The following is a 16,636-nucleotide window of genomic DNA, read 5'->3' as shown; positions in this document are numbered from 1 at the left end:
TATTAAATAGCAATTGTAAGAAAAATAAGGAAAAAATGGGAAAGGTTCAAGGAAACAAGGGAGCTGCTCTGTGGACATGGGAATATCACAAACAGCATCTCTGGGACATCAGGAAAGTTCACAATCTGTTCCTCACACTTTCCAGGCCTCCTGCCTGGGCCCTGGCTGTGTTGTGGTGATACCCCACATATGGCACCTGCTCTAGGTGGCAGGATCTTTCTCCCCGCCCCCATCAGATTCATGTCAGATTCGAGTCAGTGGATGAAGCCGAGCAGCTTCTGCAGGTGTATTTGCCCACTTTGTCACGAAGCTCTTTTGTTTTGATCCCATAAATGATAGGGTTGAGCATGGGGGGAAGGAGGAAATAGAGGTTGGCCAAGATGATGAGAACATGGGGAGCGATGCCCTGACCGAACCGGTGTGTCAGAATGGAGAAGAGGAAGGGAGGATAGGACGTCAGCATCACAAAGATGTGGGCTGTGCAGGTGTTGAGGGCTTTCTGGTGGGCTTTCTTGGAAGAGATTCTGAGGAGAGCCCTAATGATCAGACCATAGGACAGGACAATGAGCGTCAGGTCTAACCCGATGACTACAATTGCTACCACCAAGCCGTACATCCTGTTGACTGTGATGTCCCCACATGACGTCTTTGCCACGGCTATGTGGTCGCAGAACATATGGGGGATAATGCGGTTGGCACAGAATGGCTGCCTGCTCAGGAGCAGGGGCAGAGGCAGAGTGCAGAGAACTGCTCTCATCAAACCCACTAGCCCTAGCTTAGCTATTCGTGCATTGGTGAGGATGGTGGTGTATCTCAGAGGGTTGCAAATGGCAACGTAGCGATCGAAGGCCATTGTCACTAGGATGGCTGAGTGCATCACAGAAGATGTGTGAAGGAAGAACATCTGGGTGAGGCAGCCACCCACAGTAATGCCTTTCAAATTGAACCAAAAGATACACAGTGCCTTCGGCATAATGAAGGTAGGCGTGGCAATGTCTGTGAACGCCAGCATGCAGAGGAGCAGGTACATCGGCTTGTGCAGGGTCTTCTCTTTGCCTACAACAAACAGAATCGTGGAATGGCCAAAAAGGCCGATAATGTAGACCATAGTTAAAGGGATGGAAATCCAGATGTGGGCCGCTTCCAGGCCAGGGATGCCTGCTAGGATGAGTGTTGAAGGGTCAAAGGGGGTGAGGTTGAAAGCTGCCATGAGATGGTCAATGCATCGATCAGGATCAGAAATGCTCAAGGTGCCTGTGAAGTGAAAGAAGCAGAGGGAGGGGAGGTTATACACTTTATAACAAATAGTACGGTAAATATTTTATAGTTACCAATTTAGAAAGGGGGGTAATCAGTGACATTTGCATTTGCAGAGGGCACCAGATTATTTAGAGCATAGTCAAGTACAGAGAAGTCCTCAGAGGGAGCTAACCAAGCGAGGTGAATGGGCAGCATGATGGCATGATGAACTATGATAGCAATAACTGAAACATGAATGCTAATTGAATGGAAAATCTTGAACTCCTCAAACACCTAACAAGGTTCTAATTTAACTGTATGAATTCAGGACCGGGACCTGTGAGTCATGGTACACAGCTTTGTGAAACTCTGCTCAAAGTTCAAGCATGGACATTAACTTAGCAAAACATTGGGATCCAGAAGGAGGGGGATGGTAAATCGTAGAGAAAATACAAAGCCGTGAGATCAGTCAGTCAATGTTTCACCTTCCCCTAGCCTCCTCTGTGCAGTACTGGGCACCCTTCTTACACAGGATATTGCAGAACTAGAAGGGTTCAGGGAAGGGTAATGAGAATGATCAAGGGCCCGGGGAAACAATAATACAGAGAGAGAACAATAATACAGAGGTTGAAACGCCTGGGATTGTTACCTTACAAAGGAGATGAATTAGAGGGGACATGAGAAAAGTCTGTAAAATACTGACTGTTAGAGAGTAGATCGAGAATGTGTTCTCCCTGTTTTATGACGCAAAAGGACAATCAATTACACTGAAACAATCAACTCCGGTTTGAATAAGGACTGGGAATGGCTGAGCCATTACAGACATTGACTCTATCTCCCCTTGTAAGTATTCTCACACTTCTTATCAAACTGTCTGTACTGGGCTAGCTTGATTATCACTTCAAAAGTTTTTTTTCTCTTAATTAATTGGCCTCTCAGAGTTGGTAAGACAACTCCCACCTGTTTATGCTCTCTGTATGTGTGTATATATATCTCCTCAATATATGTTCCATTCTATATGCATCCGAAGAAGTGGGCTGTAGTCCACGAAAGCTTATGCTCTAATAAATTTGTTAGTCTCTAAGGTGCCACAAGTACTCCTGTTCTTCTTTTTGCGGATACAGACTAACACGGCTGTTACTCTGAAAACTGAAATGTGGCAAATTTAAAACAGAAAAAAGAGTGATTTCTTAACTCAATTCCTAATTAGACTGAGAAACTCATAGCCACAAATGGTAGTTGAGGCCATGAGCTAAGTAAGAATCAGGAAGGGTTTGGAAATTTGCATGGATAGTGAGATATCCAGTTACAATAATTACAGCTAAATAAATATTTTGGCAAGCCTATATGCCCACATATCAGGGAAAAAGCCAATCTGTAGCTGTTAGGCATGAAGATGACACCCTCTTCATGGTTAGGTTATCCCCCCATCCTCCTAGTGCTGGGTGTCTTATATCTTCTTCTGCAGCACCAGGGGCTGTCACTGTTATGAGAGGACACTGGACTAGGTGGACCATAGGCTTCATCCATGATGAAAATTCCTGTGTTGGAAAGGAGCCAAATTTCCCCTATGGAAATAGACATTATCCCGCTTTACTCAACAAATGTGTATGAAGGGCACAGGGATCTTGGTATTTAAGGCTACAGACCTGCACCTCTGGTAATTCCTTTGTTTCTTTTGGTGAGACACTTTGTTGCAGGCGCCCAGATATGTGTGATGCTATGTCTGCGCTACTGCAGTAAGTCAACCTAAGTTACGCTACCCCAGCTTGGTGAATAACGTAGCTGTAGTCGACAAAATTTAGGTCAACTTACTGCAGTGCCTACACTGTGCTGGGTCAACAGAAGACACTCTCCCATCTACGTACCTTATTCTCCTCATATGGAGATTCATACTTCATACTGTTCAGAGTTTGGACCAGGGCAGGACGGTACAGCTCTCGGTCCTGGGAGGCACCTCACCCATGCAGAGGAAGAGCTGTGGTGAGCATGGGGCAGCTCAGAGGTTGTGGGATCCAGGGATGACTGAGGAGCATGGAGAAGACACTGGCGAGCAGCGTGCTGTTGGAATCAGGGCTGCCTAGGATGGGGAAGGAGAGTACAGACAGGGGGTCAGAGTATGATGGGAGACCGAATCAGCTAAGGAGCAAAGTGTGACGGGTTCTCCATTGATTGTCACCTGGAACTGGGGTTCCACTGAGCCCTCTGCCTCACCAGACTGGGGTCCCTCTTTCTATGTGCTGCTCTGACAAGCTGCTCCCCTTCCTGCATCTCTACGAGCATTCAAACAGGCAGGACACACCCAGCTGCTCTCTGGCCAGACACTGCATGAACCCACAATACAGAGGCTACAACCAAAATAACTCCCTGGCCTAGGACCAAGAGCTGTACCGTCCTGTCCTGGTCCAAACTCCGAACACTATGAATTTGTTACCTTGCACCAACAATCACAAAGAAAATGTTAATTTCAGTAGCGCAGCCCATGTGTCCGTGTACATGCTTCTCCCCGCCTCCACCACCCCAGTGCTGCTTGCCTATCCCTGTACAACCCAGACATGTCCCCACCACCCTCAGCACTGCCTGCTTCTCTTGGTACACCTTATTCCCTGCCCTAACAACCCTCAGCACTGCCCTCCTGTCCGTGTACACACCACTCCTCTCCCCCACAACCCTCAGTGCTGCCCACCTGCCCGTACAACCCGCTCTCTTTCCCAGAACCCACAGGGTTGCCCACCTGTCCATGTACATCTGACTCCCTGCTCCAGAACCCCCAGTGCTGGCCTCTTGTCCATGTAGTTCTCCGACCCCCACAACTTCCAGCCCTATCACACAGTGATACCCCTCACCCAGGACCAAAACCAGGTGCCAGAGTCCACAGAGACACTGAGAGCTCACAGACAGCTCACAGAACTTTCTCAAACTACGTTAAACTCAGTGTCTGCCTGCACCGGGGAAAAGGGGGAGATCAGTCTGAACTGCCTTTCTGGGGGCAAAGGGAACCCCAGCAGCAGCTCAGCCTGTGCAGGGAAGGAGAGAGGGACACACCCAGCAGAAGGGAGAGAGGATGTGACACTAAAAAGAGCCAATGTGAGCAACTCTTCCTCAAAATGCCAAAACTTTAATTTATTGCAGCCTGTTAGAAAACCAGACACCCCTTCCTGAGGCTGCTCTCCATGTGGGCAATTGCTGACATTGCCACTAAGGTTTAATGGGGTTGCTCACGGGAGGTGGGATGGTATGGATGGGGGATGGCGTCAGAGACAATCTGATATAAAGATGTCCATGTTATGTTACTGAGATGGTCTCTTGGCCCAAGTGGCCTTGTTACACCTTTTGTCTGTGCATTAGGCAGGGTGTGCAGTCCCTATTTCGCCCAGTTTCATGACTCTGAGCCACAGTGACCTGGATACTGCACATCCCCCACCCCGCCATCGCCAAACACACACACACACACACACACACACTGTGTGTTCCTGGACCTCCCGCACTGAGATTTCCATCACTGGCTGGTTTCCTCTAAGCCAGAAACATGCTTTTATTTTACTGCCTTTTGGTGCTTCTCATCCTCTCCGGAACCAGAGATGCAGGGGCATGGAGAGAGAACACTCCGCTCCTTCCCTGAAAAAAATTGTTATCCTAATTGTTCTGAACCTCTAAGGCTGTGAATTCAGCAACTCACCTGCCAGTTCTTCTTTGGTCCAAACGAGCTCACCCATCCATAGAGGCTACAAGACAATGCCAGTTGAAGACACTGGAAGCTCATGACCAGAGTAAAGCAGGCCATTTTTTTTAAGTCCCTACACGTAGATTTAGGGTGAACTCCTGGCCATATTGGGAGTTTTGCCAGTGATCTCGAAGGGACCAGTTTCACCTTTGGTGTTTAAGTTTTGGCTGTGAAAATTACGGCTTTGGGTCCTATTATAGAAAGTACTATTCTGTTAGGGAGCTGAAAGATTTTGAAGGAAATCCCAAGTTTATGAGGGGTTCTGAGATAGTACTACTGAGACAGATAGAAGGAGAAAGTAAGAGACAAGGAACTGATCTTAAAAACAAATATTTGTCTAAACTATTCCCAACACATTTGTAGTTCCAATTTTACCAATCCCTTGGTCCTGCTGACAATACTAAGTTTAAGTCGCTGTCCTGGTCAATTCCTGCCCAAATGGTTCTTGACCTGAATCCCAGAAACCTTCCTGAGCCCTTAGCACTAACTTTAATGCAGAAACAGACAACTCACCAAAATCCCGCTCAGCAGAGTGAGAAAATCTCCTTACTGTGACCGGAAGGCAGAACCCTGAGAATCAGTGTATGAATCTCACACGTCTGACACTCGGGGTGCTGGACAGCAGCCTTTATGATTCCCATTTGTAGTCCCTGTGGACACTCAGGTTAATCAGCGCTCCCTGACAATTCCCTCGGCTCCGTGAGCAGCGGGAAGAGCAGTAAATAGACCCTGGAGAACTTCAGCCGGAGAGCCTCCCCTGGGAGTGAAGAAATGATTTGCCAATATCAGGGGCTCAGATTCCAAGGGGAAACTGAGTCTTGCAAACTGTTCAGCCCAGCAATTGATGATGGCTTTCTTTTCTGTGTGAAATGTACCGCCATGTGCACCATGTGTGGGAATGTGGCCACAAGATATGGGACCAAAAACCATTATCAATTGATGGTAGTAGTGTACCGCTGCATACCGCCCATGCATTCGTATGACATGATCCTGAATCGATGCAAGCTGAAGGGTGTGGAAAAGGCTTTCTTCTCTCAGGATTCTAGCATCAAAGGTATTTGCCAGTATCCCTTTGTGAGGTCTAAAGTGGATATATATCTGGCATACTCTCTGCATCGGATAAGCATCACATTTCAATACTGTGTTGATCTTTCAGAAATCGATGCAGAAACAGGTTGTTCTATCCTGCATCAGAAGTAGCACCATGGGAATTCTCCACTCACTGTGTGACCTGTAGTTTATCTCATACGGTATCCCACATTTTACAAGGGAACAGCCTCAAAGTTTCCCTGATCTGTTGCCCGCGGTGTGCAGACTGGGAGCTGTCAAAACTGCTGTAACTACCCAGCTGACAAATTAAGTTAAACTTTGTATTAGGTTTGGGTTACTGAAAACAAAAACAAAAAAGAAAAACAAACAAAAAACTTTACTATGTTAACTAACAAAAGTTGTTTAAGTTGCATCCCGCACAGTAAAGATCCCAAAAAATATCACACCCTGAAGACACCAGAAAATATCAGTATACAGTGAAGAAACCCCCAAGCATCAAGAACAGAAAAATGAAGTGCTTTATAAATAAGAGACTGGTCAAATACACCCCTATCTACCATATATGGACAATTAAGTTAACAATCAGCTAAAAACCACTAGCTGGACCAGGATAAACTGTCATTTAATTTAAACTTGGTTAATGTGTAAAAACAACTGTATTATTGCTGTACTAATGTATTATCATTCTACTGTTGTATTTTGCTGTATTGTATTATTGCTGTACAACATTTACAATGTGCATAACCTTGCTAAACTGTTTAACCAACACATGGGTAAAAATCAACAAACGAATGGCAGCAAACAACATAAAGACAAGAAGAAACAAATTGGTTAAAAAAATTACTACACAGTAATTACAAATTAAATATATAAATTCCCTGTTAGTATTGGTCACAATTTGGAATCAGTAACACTGTATCCTAACTGAAGCACATGGTATTCAAAACAATTTTGTTCAGTGTCTGGATACCAATACTAAATCCTAACACAGCAATATTTAATACATTCGTTACTGTCCGTTCAGTAGGTTATCTGGAAAATAGCATCCATAAGAAACAAGTGGATCTACGTCAACTACTGGTGTACCACAGAGCAGTTCAACCAATGGAACAGAGACACTAGCCACTTCTGTTTCCTGCCCAGTGAAGCTTACCAGAGGGTGACAACCACCAGTAAGGGGAATCTATAACACGAATGGACAGTACTGTGTAGTAACTAATTACAATATATTTATATATAAAGGCCCCAGTGGTAGTGTCACTACTCCAAATTTTTGTTTTACTTCTTATATACATAGCACTGTGGGACACACTATCACAATCCCTATCCCAGTATTTCAAAACACTCAGCCTACTACTAATAATGATACAGACGGTAACTGTCATTGCCCTCATAAAAGTGGGTTGCTATCTGAAGTACCACAAGGGCCAAACTACAACAACAAATTGGAAAAGAATTGTTATGCTTGACTATAAAGTGCTGTTATATGTACACATACATACTATACATATATGTCCATATACACTACAAATATATATGCCATATCCATATTATTTATATATATTAATTATTTGGGAGTGCCTCTAAGGCTCAGTCATAATTCTACATTCCTCAGTCATGGTCCAGGGCCTAACATTCCCAGGCCCACCATAAGGGACTAAAAAATAATTGGATAATAAAATCTGTCTATCAGTCGTATGTGGGAATGTGCAGACTAAAAAAACAAATGGGGTATGAGTGTATGGATGGTAAAATAAAATAACCACATATTTATTGTGTTTAGCCCACTGGGTTATCTTTAGTCCAGGCATTATGCTTTTCCGGAATGATGGGTAAACATCCTCCCCATAAAAAGACAAAAAGGGGGGGAATGTTATAAGATGAGGCCCTGAAACATAAACCCTTATATCAGAGGCCAGGTATGAGGCCTAAGGCCTGAACTAAAGTAATGGTCAAGACTTTGCTAACATAAAGCAAAGTTAAGCTGTGAGCCAGAGGCAGGCCACGCTCACAGAAGCTGGCAAGGAAAGGGCTGATGCTGTAAGAAGAGACATACCTAACAGGTACTGGACACCAGATACCAGAACACTCCAATACTTGCACATTCCACACACACAACAAGGAACAAGCTGACCCATCCTAAAGACAGGGGTAAAAGGGTAATATGATGGATAGAGTTGTTTTGTTTGAACCAACATGTACAAGGTGAGAGGTGGCACCTTGCTACATAGAGGGGTTGTACCTTGTTACATAGAGGGGTTGCACCTCAATACATCAGGAATGATGTGTAACTTGTTTGTACCTGTGTATAAGAATGTATCCCTGGGGCAGTGTCTTTGTCCGGCCTAGGGGGCAGTGGAAAGTCCTGTCACTGGCTGAGCTGTGTCCATTGTCAGGGGGCACAAATTCGTAGTATGTCTTGTAGAGTCTGCTGGAAACTATTACTATGCTTCGTGTGACAAGAAACCTGGCCGGGTGCCTTCGTACATTACCAGAGTCTGTGGTCATTGGGGGTTCTCTCGGGATCTGCTGGGTCAGTGATCTGCGCAGAGCCGGGGCAGCACACAGAGGGAACACACGCACGCAGCCAACTGATATCAACATTGAATAGAGCAGAGCACCACACCGGGAGCATCTGACAACACTTGGTTTGATATTGTTCTGAGCCAAAAGATACGGAGAATTTTTCTGAGGCAGATTGTATAGAATGAAGACAGTTTTGACATGTCATACTTTCTCATTCCCCAGCATTCTGTACTATAAAGTAGTGTTGAAAGTATGCAGCTCTGATAAATCTTGAGTTTTATTTTGTTGTTGTATTTTGATGATTTCCAGACTGTATTTAAGCTCCTGAAGGTGTTCCTGGATTTACTGATTTTTTTCCAGATGTCCTGGCTGATGGTGATGCCCAAATATTGTTTCTACATTGGTGAGAACATATTCCTCAATCTGTACTGGTGATGGTGAGGCAATATTAAAGGTCATGATATCTGTCTTATTGCGGTTGATTTTCAGTCCAAATTGCTGGCTGAACGTGTTGAGCCGAGTTGTTTTTTCTTGGATATGGTGCTGGATAGGTGATAGGAGAGTGACATCATCTGCAAAGTCCAGGTCTTCAAGGGATGAGAAGAGTGTCCATTTAATGACTCTTGGCATGTCTCCTGTTGTACCCTGCATTACCCAGTCGATGGCAATGTTGAAGAGGATTTCAGACATGACACGACCCTGACATACTCCTGTTTTGACTTCAAAACTGAGCTCACTGTGATCAACACTGTATGTAAAGTTGAAATAGAAGCTTTTAATGATGTTGATCATATGGAAAGGAACTCCATATGCCTGCAATATGTACCATAGGCTGGTCCTATCAATGCTATCAAAAACCTTCTCAAAGTCTTTGAAATTTATGTGGAGTTGCCGTTGCCATTCTAAGCACTGTTATATTAGGTTTCGTAGAGTGAAGGTCTGGTCTGTGCAACCATGCCCCTTCCGAAAACCAGCTTGGTCTCTTCTGAGAACACTATCAACTGTCTCTGATATATACTGGACAATGATGTTACACAATATTTTGCTTGGCACAGATAAAAGTGTGATACCAACACCAGTTATTACAATTACTGAGGGTACGTCTATACTTACCTCCAGGTTCAGCGGTAAGCAATTGATCTTCTGGGATCGATTTATTGCGTCTTGTCTAAACGTGATAATTCAATCCTGGAAGTGCTCGCCGTCAACACCAGTACTCCTGCTCTGCGAGAGGAGTATGCGGAGTCGACGGGGGAGCCTGCCTGCCGCGTGTGCACCCGCGGTAAGTACCTTGTAGTTCAAACTAAGATACTTTGACTTCAGCTATGTTATTCACGTAGCTGAAGTTGTGTATCTTAGTTCTAACTGGCGGGTTAGTGTGGACCAGCCCTGAGAGTTCTTTTCTTTGGTATCTTCACTATAACCCCATTGGTCCACTCATCTGGCACTTTTCCCCTTTCCCAGATTGATGTAAATAGAGGGGTCAGGATAGATGCTGCTAATTTAGGATTTACCTTGAACAATTCTACATTCAAGTTATCCTTGCCAGCAGCTTTCCCATTTTTTTAAGGATTGATGGCTTGAATGATTGGAGGATTCGGCCAAAATAAATCTGATGAGGTTCAAAAAGGACAAGTGCAGACTCCTGCACTTAGGAAGGAAGAATCCCATGCACCACTATAGGCTGGGGACTGTCTGGCTAAGCTGCAGTTCTGCAGAAAAGGACCCAGGGATTACCACGTATGAGAAGCTGGATATGAATCAGCAGTGTGCCCTTGTTGCCAAGAAGGCCAATGGCATATTGGGTTGTATTAGTAGGAGCATTGCTAGGAGATCAAGGGAAGCGATTATTCCACTCTATTCGGCACTTGTGAGGCCACACCTGGAGGGCAACAAAGATGGTTACGGGGCTGAGGAACATGACTTATGAGGCGAGGCTGAGGGAACTGGGGTTATTTAGTCTGCAGAAGAGACAAGTGAGGGGGGCTTTGTTAGCAGCTTTCAACTACCTGAAGGGGGGGTTCCAAAGAGGATGGAGCTAGGCTGTTCTCAGAGGTGGTAGATGACAGAACAAGGAGTAATAGTCTCAAGTTCCAGTGCGGGAGGTCTAGGTTGGACATTAGGAAACATTATTTCACTAGGAGGGTGGTGAAGCACTGGGATGGGTTACTTAGGGAGGTGGTGGAATCTCCATCCTTAGAGGTTTTTAAGGCCTGGCTTGACAAAGCCCTGCCTGGGATGATGTAGTTGATGTTGGTCCTACTTTGAGGAGGGGATTGGGCTAGATTACCTCCTGAGGTCTCTTCCAACCCTAATATGCTATGATTCTATCATTCTATGATCTCTTCCTTAATTGGGGTGTCTGTGTTGATATAAATACCACACCATGAATACTGTGTAAAGAGAGCGGTGTGACAGGTTCAGTCACAGAGATCCCCTTGGGACTGTTGCCTGATGTGCTGAAATTCATCTGACACCCTTTTCTTTGCCAGCTTGGGACTCCAGAACCCTGCCTTATTGAGTCAGACACACTAGCCTGCAGCAACAGAGGACCAGCTTCTGGGCCACGCTCCCAAAGCTTCAGACTTTAGCTAAAAACAGCTCAGCAGGTTACCTGTCTTCAGCAACCAGACACCCAGCTTCCAATGGGATCCAAACCCCAAATAAATCCGTTTTACTCTGTATAAAGATTATACAGGGTTAATTCGTAAATTGTTCACCCTCTATACCATTGATAGAGAGATATGCATAGTTGTTTGCTCCCCCTGGTATTAATCATTTACTCCGGGTTTTCTAATGAACAAAAGTGATTTTCTTAAGTATAAAAAGTAGGATTTAAGTGGTTCCAAGTAATAACAGACAGAGCAAAGTAAGTCATAAAGCAAAATAAAACAAAACACACAAGTCTAAGCCTAATACAGTAAGAAACAGATTACACAGGTAAAAAGAACAAGGAAGATTTGTGGCACCTTAGAGACTAACAAATGTATTTATTTATTTAGTCTCTAAGGTGCCACAAGTACTCCTCATTCTTTTTATTGATACAGACTAACATGGCTTCCACTCTGAAACCTGATTACAGGTAATATCTCACCCTCAAAGATGTTCCAATAAGCTACTTTCACAGACTAGACTCCTTTCTACTTTGGGCCCAATTCTTTCCCCTGGTACAGTCCTTGTTATATCCAGCAGAAATCTCAGGTGGTAAGCACGGATTTTCTCATGACTGACAGCCTCTTTTGTCCTGTTTCACCCCCTTTTATAGGTTTGGCACAAGGTGGGAATCTTTTGTCTGTGCTTGTCCTCACCCCCTCCTCATCAATGGAAAAGTACAAGGATTAAGATGGATTCCAGTATCGTGTGACATGGTAGATGTGCAGGTGAATGAACCTCTAATGGCATGGGTGATGTGATTAGGTCCTCTGATGGTATCACTTGAATAGATATGTGGGCAGAGTTGGCATCGGGCTTTGTTGCAAGGATAGGTTCCTGGGTTAGTATTTATGTTGTATGGTGTGTGGTTGCTGGTGAGTATTTGCTTCAGGTTGGGGGGTTGTCTGTAAGTGAGGAGAGGTCTGTCTCCCAAGATCTGAAAGAGTGAGGGATCATCTTTCAGGATAGGTTGTAGATCTTTGATGATGCGCTGGAGAGGTTTTAGTTGGGGGCTGAAGGTGACAGCTAGTGGTGATCTGTTATTTTCTTTGTTGGACCTGTCTTGTAGGAGGTGACTTCTGGATACTCATCTGGCTCTGTCAATCTGTTTTTCACTTCAGCAGGTGGGTATTGTAGTTTTAAGAATCCTTGATAGAGCTCTTGTAGGTGCTTGTCTCTGTCTGAACAAAAACACTGACCCAGGAACCTATCCTTGCAACAAACCCCGATGCCAACTCTGCCCACATATCTATCCAAGTGATATCATCATAGGACCTAATCATATCAGCCATGCCATCAGGGGCTCGTTCACCTGCACATCTACCAATGTGATATATGGTGTTATGTGCCAGCAATGCCCCTGTGCCATGTACATTGGCCAAACCGGACAGTCTCTCCGCAAAAGAATTAATGGACACAAATCTGACATCAGGAATCATAACATTCAAAAAACAGTAGGAGAACACTTTAACCTGTCTGGTCATTCAATGACAGACCGGCGGGTGGCAATTTTGCAACAAAAAAGCTTCAAAAACAGACTCCAATGAGAAACTGCTGAGCTTGAATTGATATGCAAATTAGATACAATCAACTTAGGCTTAAATAAAGACTGGGAATGGCTGAGCCATTATAAACATTGAATCTATCTCCCCATGTAAGTACACTCACACTTCTTATCAAACTGTCTGTACTGGGCTATCCAACTCCCACCTGTTCATGCTCTCTGTATGTGTGTATATATATATCCTCAATATATGTTCCATTCTACGCATCCGAAGAGGAGGGCTGTAGCCCACGAAAGCTTAGGCTCAAATAAATGTGTTAGTCTCTAAGGTGCCACAAGTACTCCTGTTCATAAAACATATGGAGTGTAACATCACAAAGGGCAACAAAAATAATTAGGGGTATGGAACAGCTTACATCTGAGGAGAGATTTAAAAGACTGTGACTTTTCAGTTTGGATAAGAGACGACTAAGAGCGGATATGATAGAGGTCTATAAAATTTTGAATGGTGTGGAGAAAGTGAACACAGAAGTCTTGTTTACTCCTTCACACAATACAAGAACCAGGGGGCCCACAAGGAAATTAATAGGCATCAGGTTTAAAACAAAAAAAAAGGAAGTGCTACATACAACACACAGTCAATCTGTGGAACTCTTTACCAGGAGATATTGTGAAGGCAAAAACTGTAATGGGGTTCAAAAAGAATGAGATAAGTTCATGGACAATAGGTCCCTCAATGGCTGTTAGCCAAGGTGTTCAGGGATGCAACCCCATATTTTGGGTGTCCGTAGCCTCTGTCTGCCAGATGATGGGATCTGACAACAGCAGATGGATCCCTCTATAATAACTCTGTTCTGTTCTTTCCCTCTGAAGCACTTGACATTGACCCTTGTCAGGATTCTGGACTAGATGGACCATTGTTCTGACCCATTATGGCCAATCTTATGTTCTGATTTGAGTCTCCTTTTTCTTCTCTACGTGCTGGACCTCATATTTGATGGGGCCCACATGCCTCACTACCTCAAACAATCCCTGCCATTGAACCAGTAATTTGAACAGCAAACTTGGTAGTAACTATAAAACTCAATCCCCCAGTCTGAACACTCGCAGCTGAACCCCTTTGCTCTAGGCCTTCTCTTGTACCTGTTCTTCATTTAGCAAAATTCTTCTAGCAAACGCCCACAAAATATGGAGGCAATTTGCTTCCCATACAGCAGATCAAAGGAAGAAAACTTGGAGGCTTGAGACACCTTCGTGATAGCAAGCAGGAGGCAGGGGAAGAGTTGGTCTCAATGTTTGCAATCCGAGGCTACAAACTTCTTTAACATCGCCATCAAACTTCTGTGAAATCACTCTACCAACCCATCATTTTGGAGATGGTAGATCGACGTATTTTATGTCTTTACCCTTCGTACATGGCACAGTTCTTTCATTAGTTGTAAAGTGAAGTTAGGTCCTTGATTAGAAAGTATTTATTTAGATATTACCACCCGGGAAAGGAATTTCATGAGTTTGTTTGCTCATTTCTCTCATAGCCAGTGTGCTAGGACTATGCCTTAATGGAAATAAACCTGGTCGAGTGCCTTTGTCACTGAACTATGTCTGTGGTCTTTCTTTATGAGTAACATCAAGCTCTGCTGAATTATCACGTTCCTTATCTGTTAATAATGATAATACTGGCGCTCGAAGGACAGAAGCACTGAGTAGCCTGAACAGCGTTACTGAGGCATCAAGATTCCAGCCTTTAGCATTTGAAAACAGCCAGCTGACACTCTGAGCCCGGGGTGAACAAATCAACTATCTGCAGCAAATCAGCAACTGTGGTGCCTCCTCCTCAGTTGCTGGGGTTCCACCACACTGAGTTGTTCATAGGAATTGATAAGGATAATATTATGTCATGGAAGTCATGGATTACGTGACTTTCAGAGACTCCATACTATTTTCCACTTCAGCTCCGGGGCGGAGGAGCCAGGGCTGTTGGCCAGCAGAGGCCCCCAATCTCTCAGCTGCCATGGGTGGCCAAAGACCAGAAGCCCCCACCAGCCCTGGGCGGCGGGGGCACTCAGACACCATAATAGATGCTCAACTCAAAAGTATACCCAAAATAAAAATAAAAAAAAACAAGAGAACCAAAAAAGTGTCACCGTGGCTAAACAATAAAATAAAAGAAGCAGTGAGAGGCATAAAGGGAAAACTCTCCTCTTCCACTAGAACTGTCCAAGGACTCCACAAAATAATAGTAGAAATGAGATAGCAGCTTATCTAAGTTGTGAAGGACTTTGTACTGCAAGCGATTCAATCACCTGAACATTTGGTGGCAATCTCTGTTTCATCTGTTTCACAAACTCCAAGATGAAATCTCGACACCGACTTTTGACATCTTCGAGAACTGGAATGCTTACTGTGTATTTTGAAAGTTCCCACTAAAAGTGACTTAAAAATTGGCTGCATACCGTGGTAAGTTATTGCACTCCAAGGTGTTGTCACAGCAGTTTGGTACCCGGGTATTTCAGAACCCACAACAGGGGCAACTTAATTATTTCACTTCAGGCAGTGTCAGGAATAAATCAATTGGAAGACAGCAATTCTGTCTGATAAAGGAAGAAATCCAAGCAAGCATGCTCTTGTCTAACACTGCAGTTTATTAGATTTAAGCACACAGAGACATAAGCAGTAAGTCTAGAACATCCCAGATATTTACCTAACAGTTGGAATGGTTTAGAGTAATTAACAGAGGGTTTGCTGTGGCCAGTTGCTCCCCCACCAGGGATAAAGAGTGTCAGGAAAAAATGTCTCTCAAGATAGCTTCGGAGGACTGCTCCAAAGTACACTGTATTAGCTAATTTTGTATAACTTCTACAAAACACATAGGTCATAGTGACCCCTACTGGACCACCACTTTTCCTAACTTTCAATAAACTTGTAATATCAGAGGCATCTAGACTCAAGGTTATCATCCATTTATATTCTTTCATTCTTACATATTTATTTGTCTGTCCACTTATTATTATTACCAGAAACTACTAGCAAGATTTTGATCTTGCATTTAAAAGCCTGCTTTCCAATTAACCCTTAATTATGTGGTGTTCTATTTTATTAATTCACAGTGACTGAGTGTACATCATAGAGTTGCAATTGGCTTGATCACATTCTGGGATAAACACCCCTCAAATCCAGGGTAACACAGTCCAGTTCTCACAAACACACCGTTTCACAACTCTCACCAATAAGCTCTAGTAGAATGTCCTCAGTTCCTGCAGCAACTTTCCGTATTAAAGCTTTCCAACTGAAATACCTGGTTTATCTGCCAGGATTCCTGAAGGATTGCATGTAGAAAAAACAGGTAAATTTTGCTCACCAGATCACTGTACATATGATACAGAAGTTCAGCATTGTAGTTGCTTTCTTTGTCTTTGTTTATCAGAAAGTGTAGCTTCAGTTCACTAAACTGATCAAGAATCCTGTTCACACAGGGTATAATGGAAATCCACCTTGTTTCAGAAAGCTGCAGAATATTCTAGTGTTCTGGAAACCGCGGAAAGGCTGAGTGACAGCGTGTGTGGAGGTGGGGGCTGATAGGTGACACTGAAAGGGATCGGTGATGGTCAGGGAGGGGGAACTCAGCAACGGAGAGAGCAGTGCTTGGTTATGGAGTGATAAGATGTTTGGTGTGAGGATGTTCTCAGAATGTGAACTTCCACAATACTGAGCTTACCCAAACTGGGACAGAGCACCCTTGATTAATGAGGAGATAGCCTTCCCCCTCTTGTCACGGAGGTTTAAAGTGAGTGGCTACAGGTGATACCTTTCTGCAGGTGTATTTGCCCACTTTGTCATGAAGCTCTTCCGTTTTGATCCCATAAATGATAGGGCTGAATATGGGGAGGGGGAAGGAGGACATACAGATTGGCCAAGATGATGTGAACATGGGGTGCGATTCT

At 44.0% G+C, this 16,636-nt stretch overlaps 1 protein-coding gene across 1 annotated transcript; it reads right to left on the bottom strand.

The window, feature by feature from the left end:
- Positions 1 to 238: 238 nt before the first annotated feature.
- LOC117884749 (olfactory receptor 52D1-like) lies at positions 239 to 1,210 on the bottom strand. The gene has a single exon (XM_034785501.1). It carries the CDS (start codon positions 1,208 to 1,210, stop codon positions 239 to 241), a length of 972 nt encoding a protein of 323 aa, XP_034641392.1.
- Between the last annotated feature and the right edge of the window lie 15,426 nt (positions 1,211 to 16,636).

Source organism: Trachemys scripta, chromosome 1, assembly GCF_013100865.1.
Source record: "Trachemys scripta elegans isolate TJP31775 chromosome 1, CAS_Tse_1.0, whole genome shotgun sequence".
In the NCBI taxonomy this organism is placed as follows: Eukaryota; Metazoa; Chordata; order Testudines; family Emydidae; genus Trachemys; species Trachemys scripta.
This window is presented reverse-complemented; position numbering and strand designations above follow the sequence as displayed.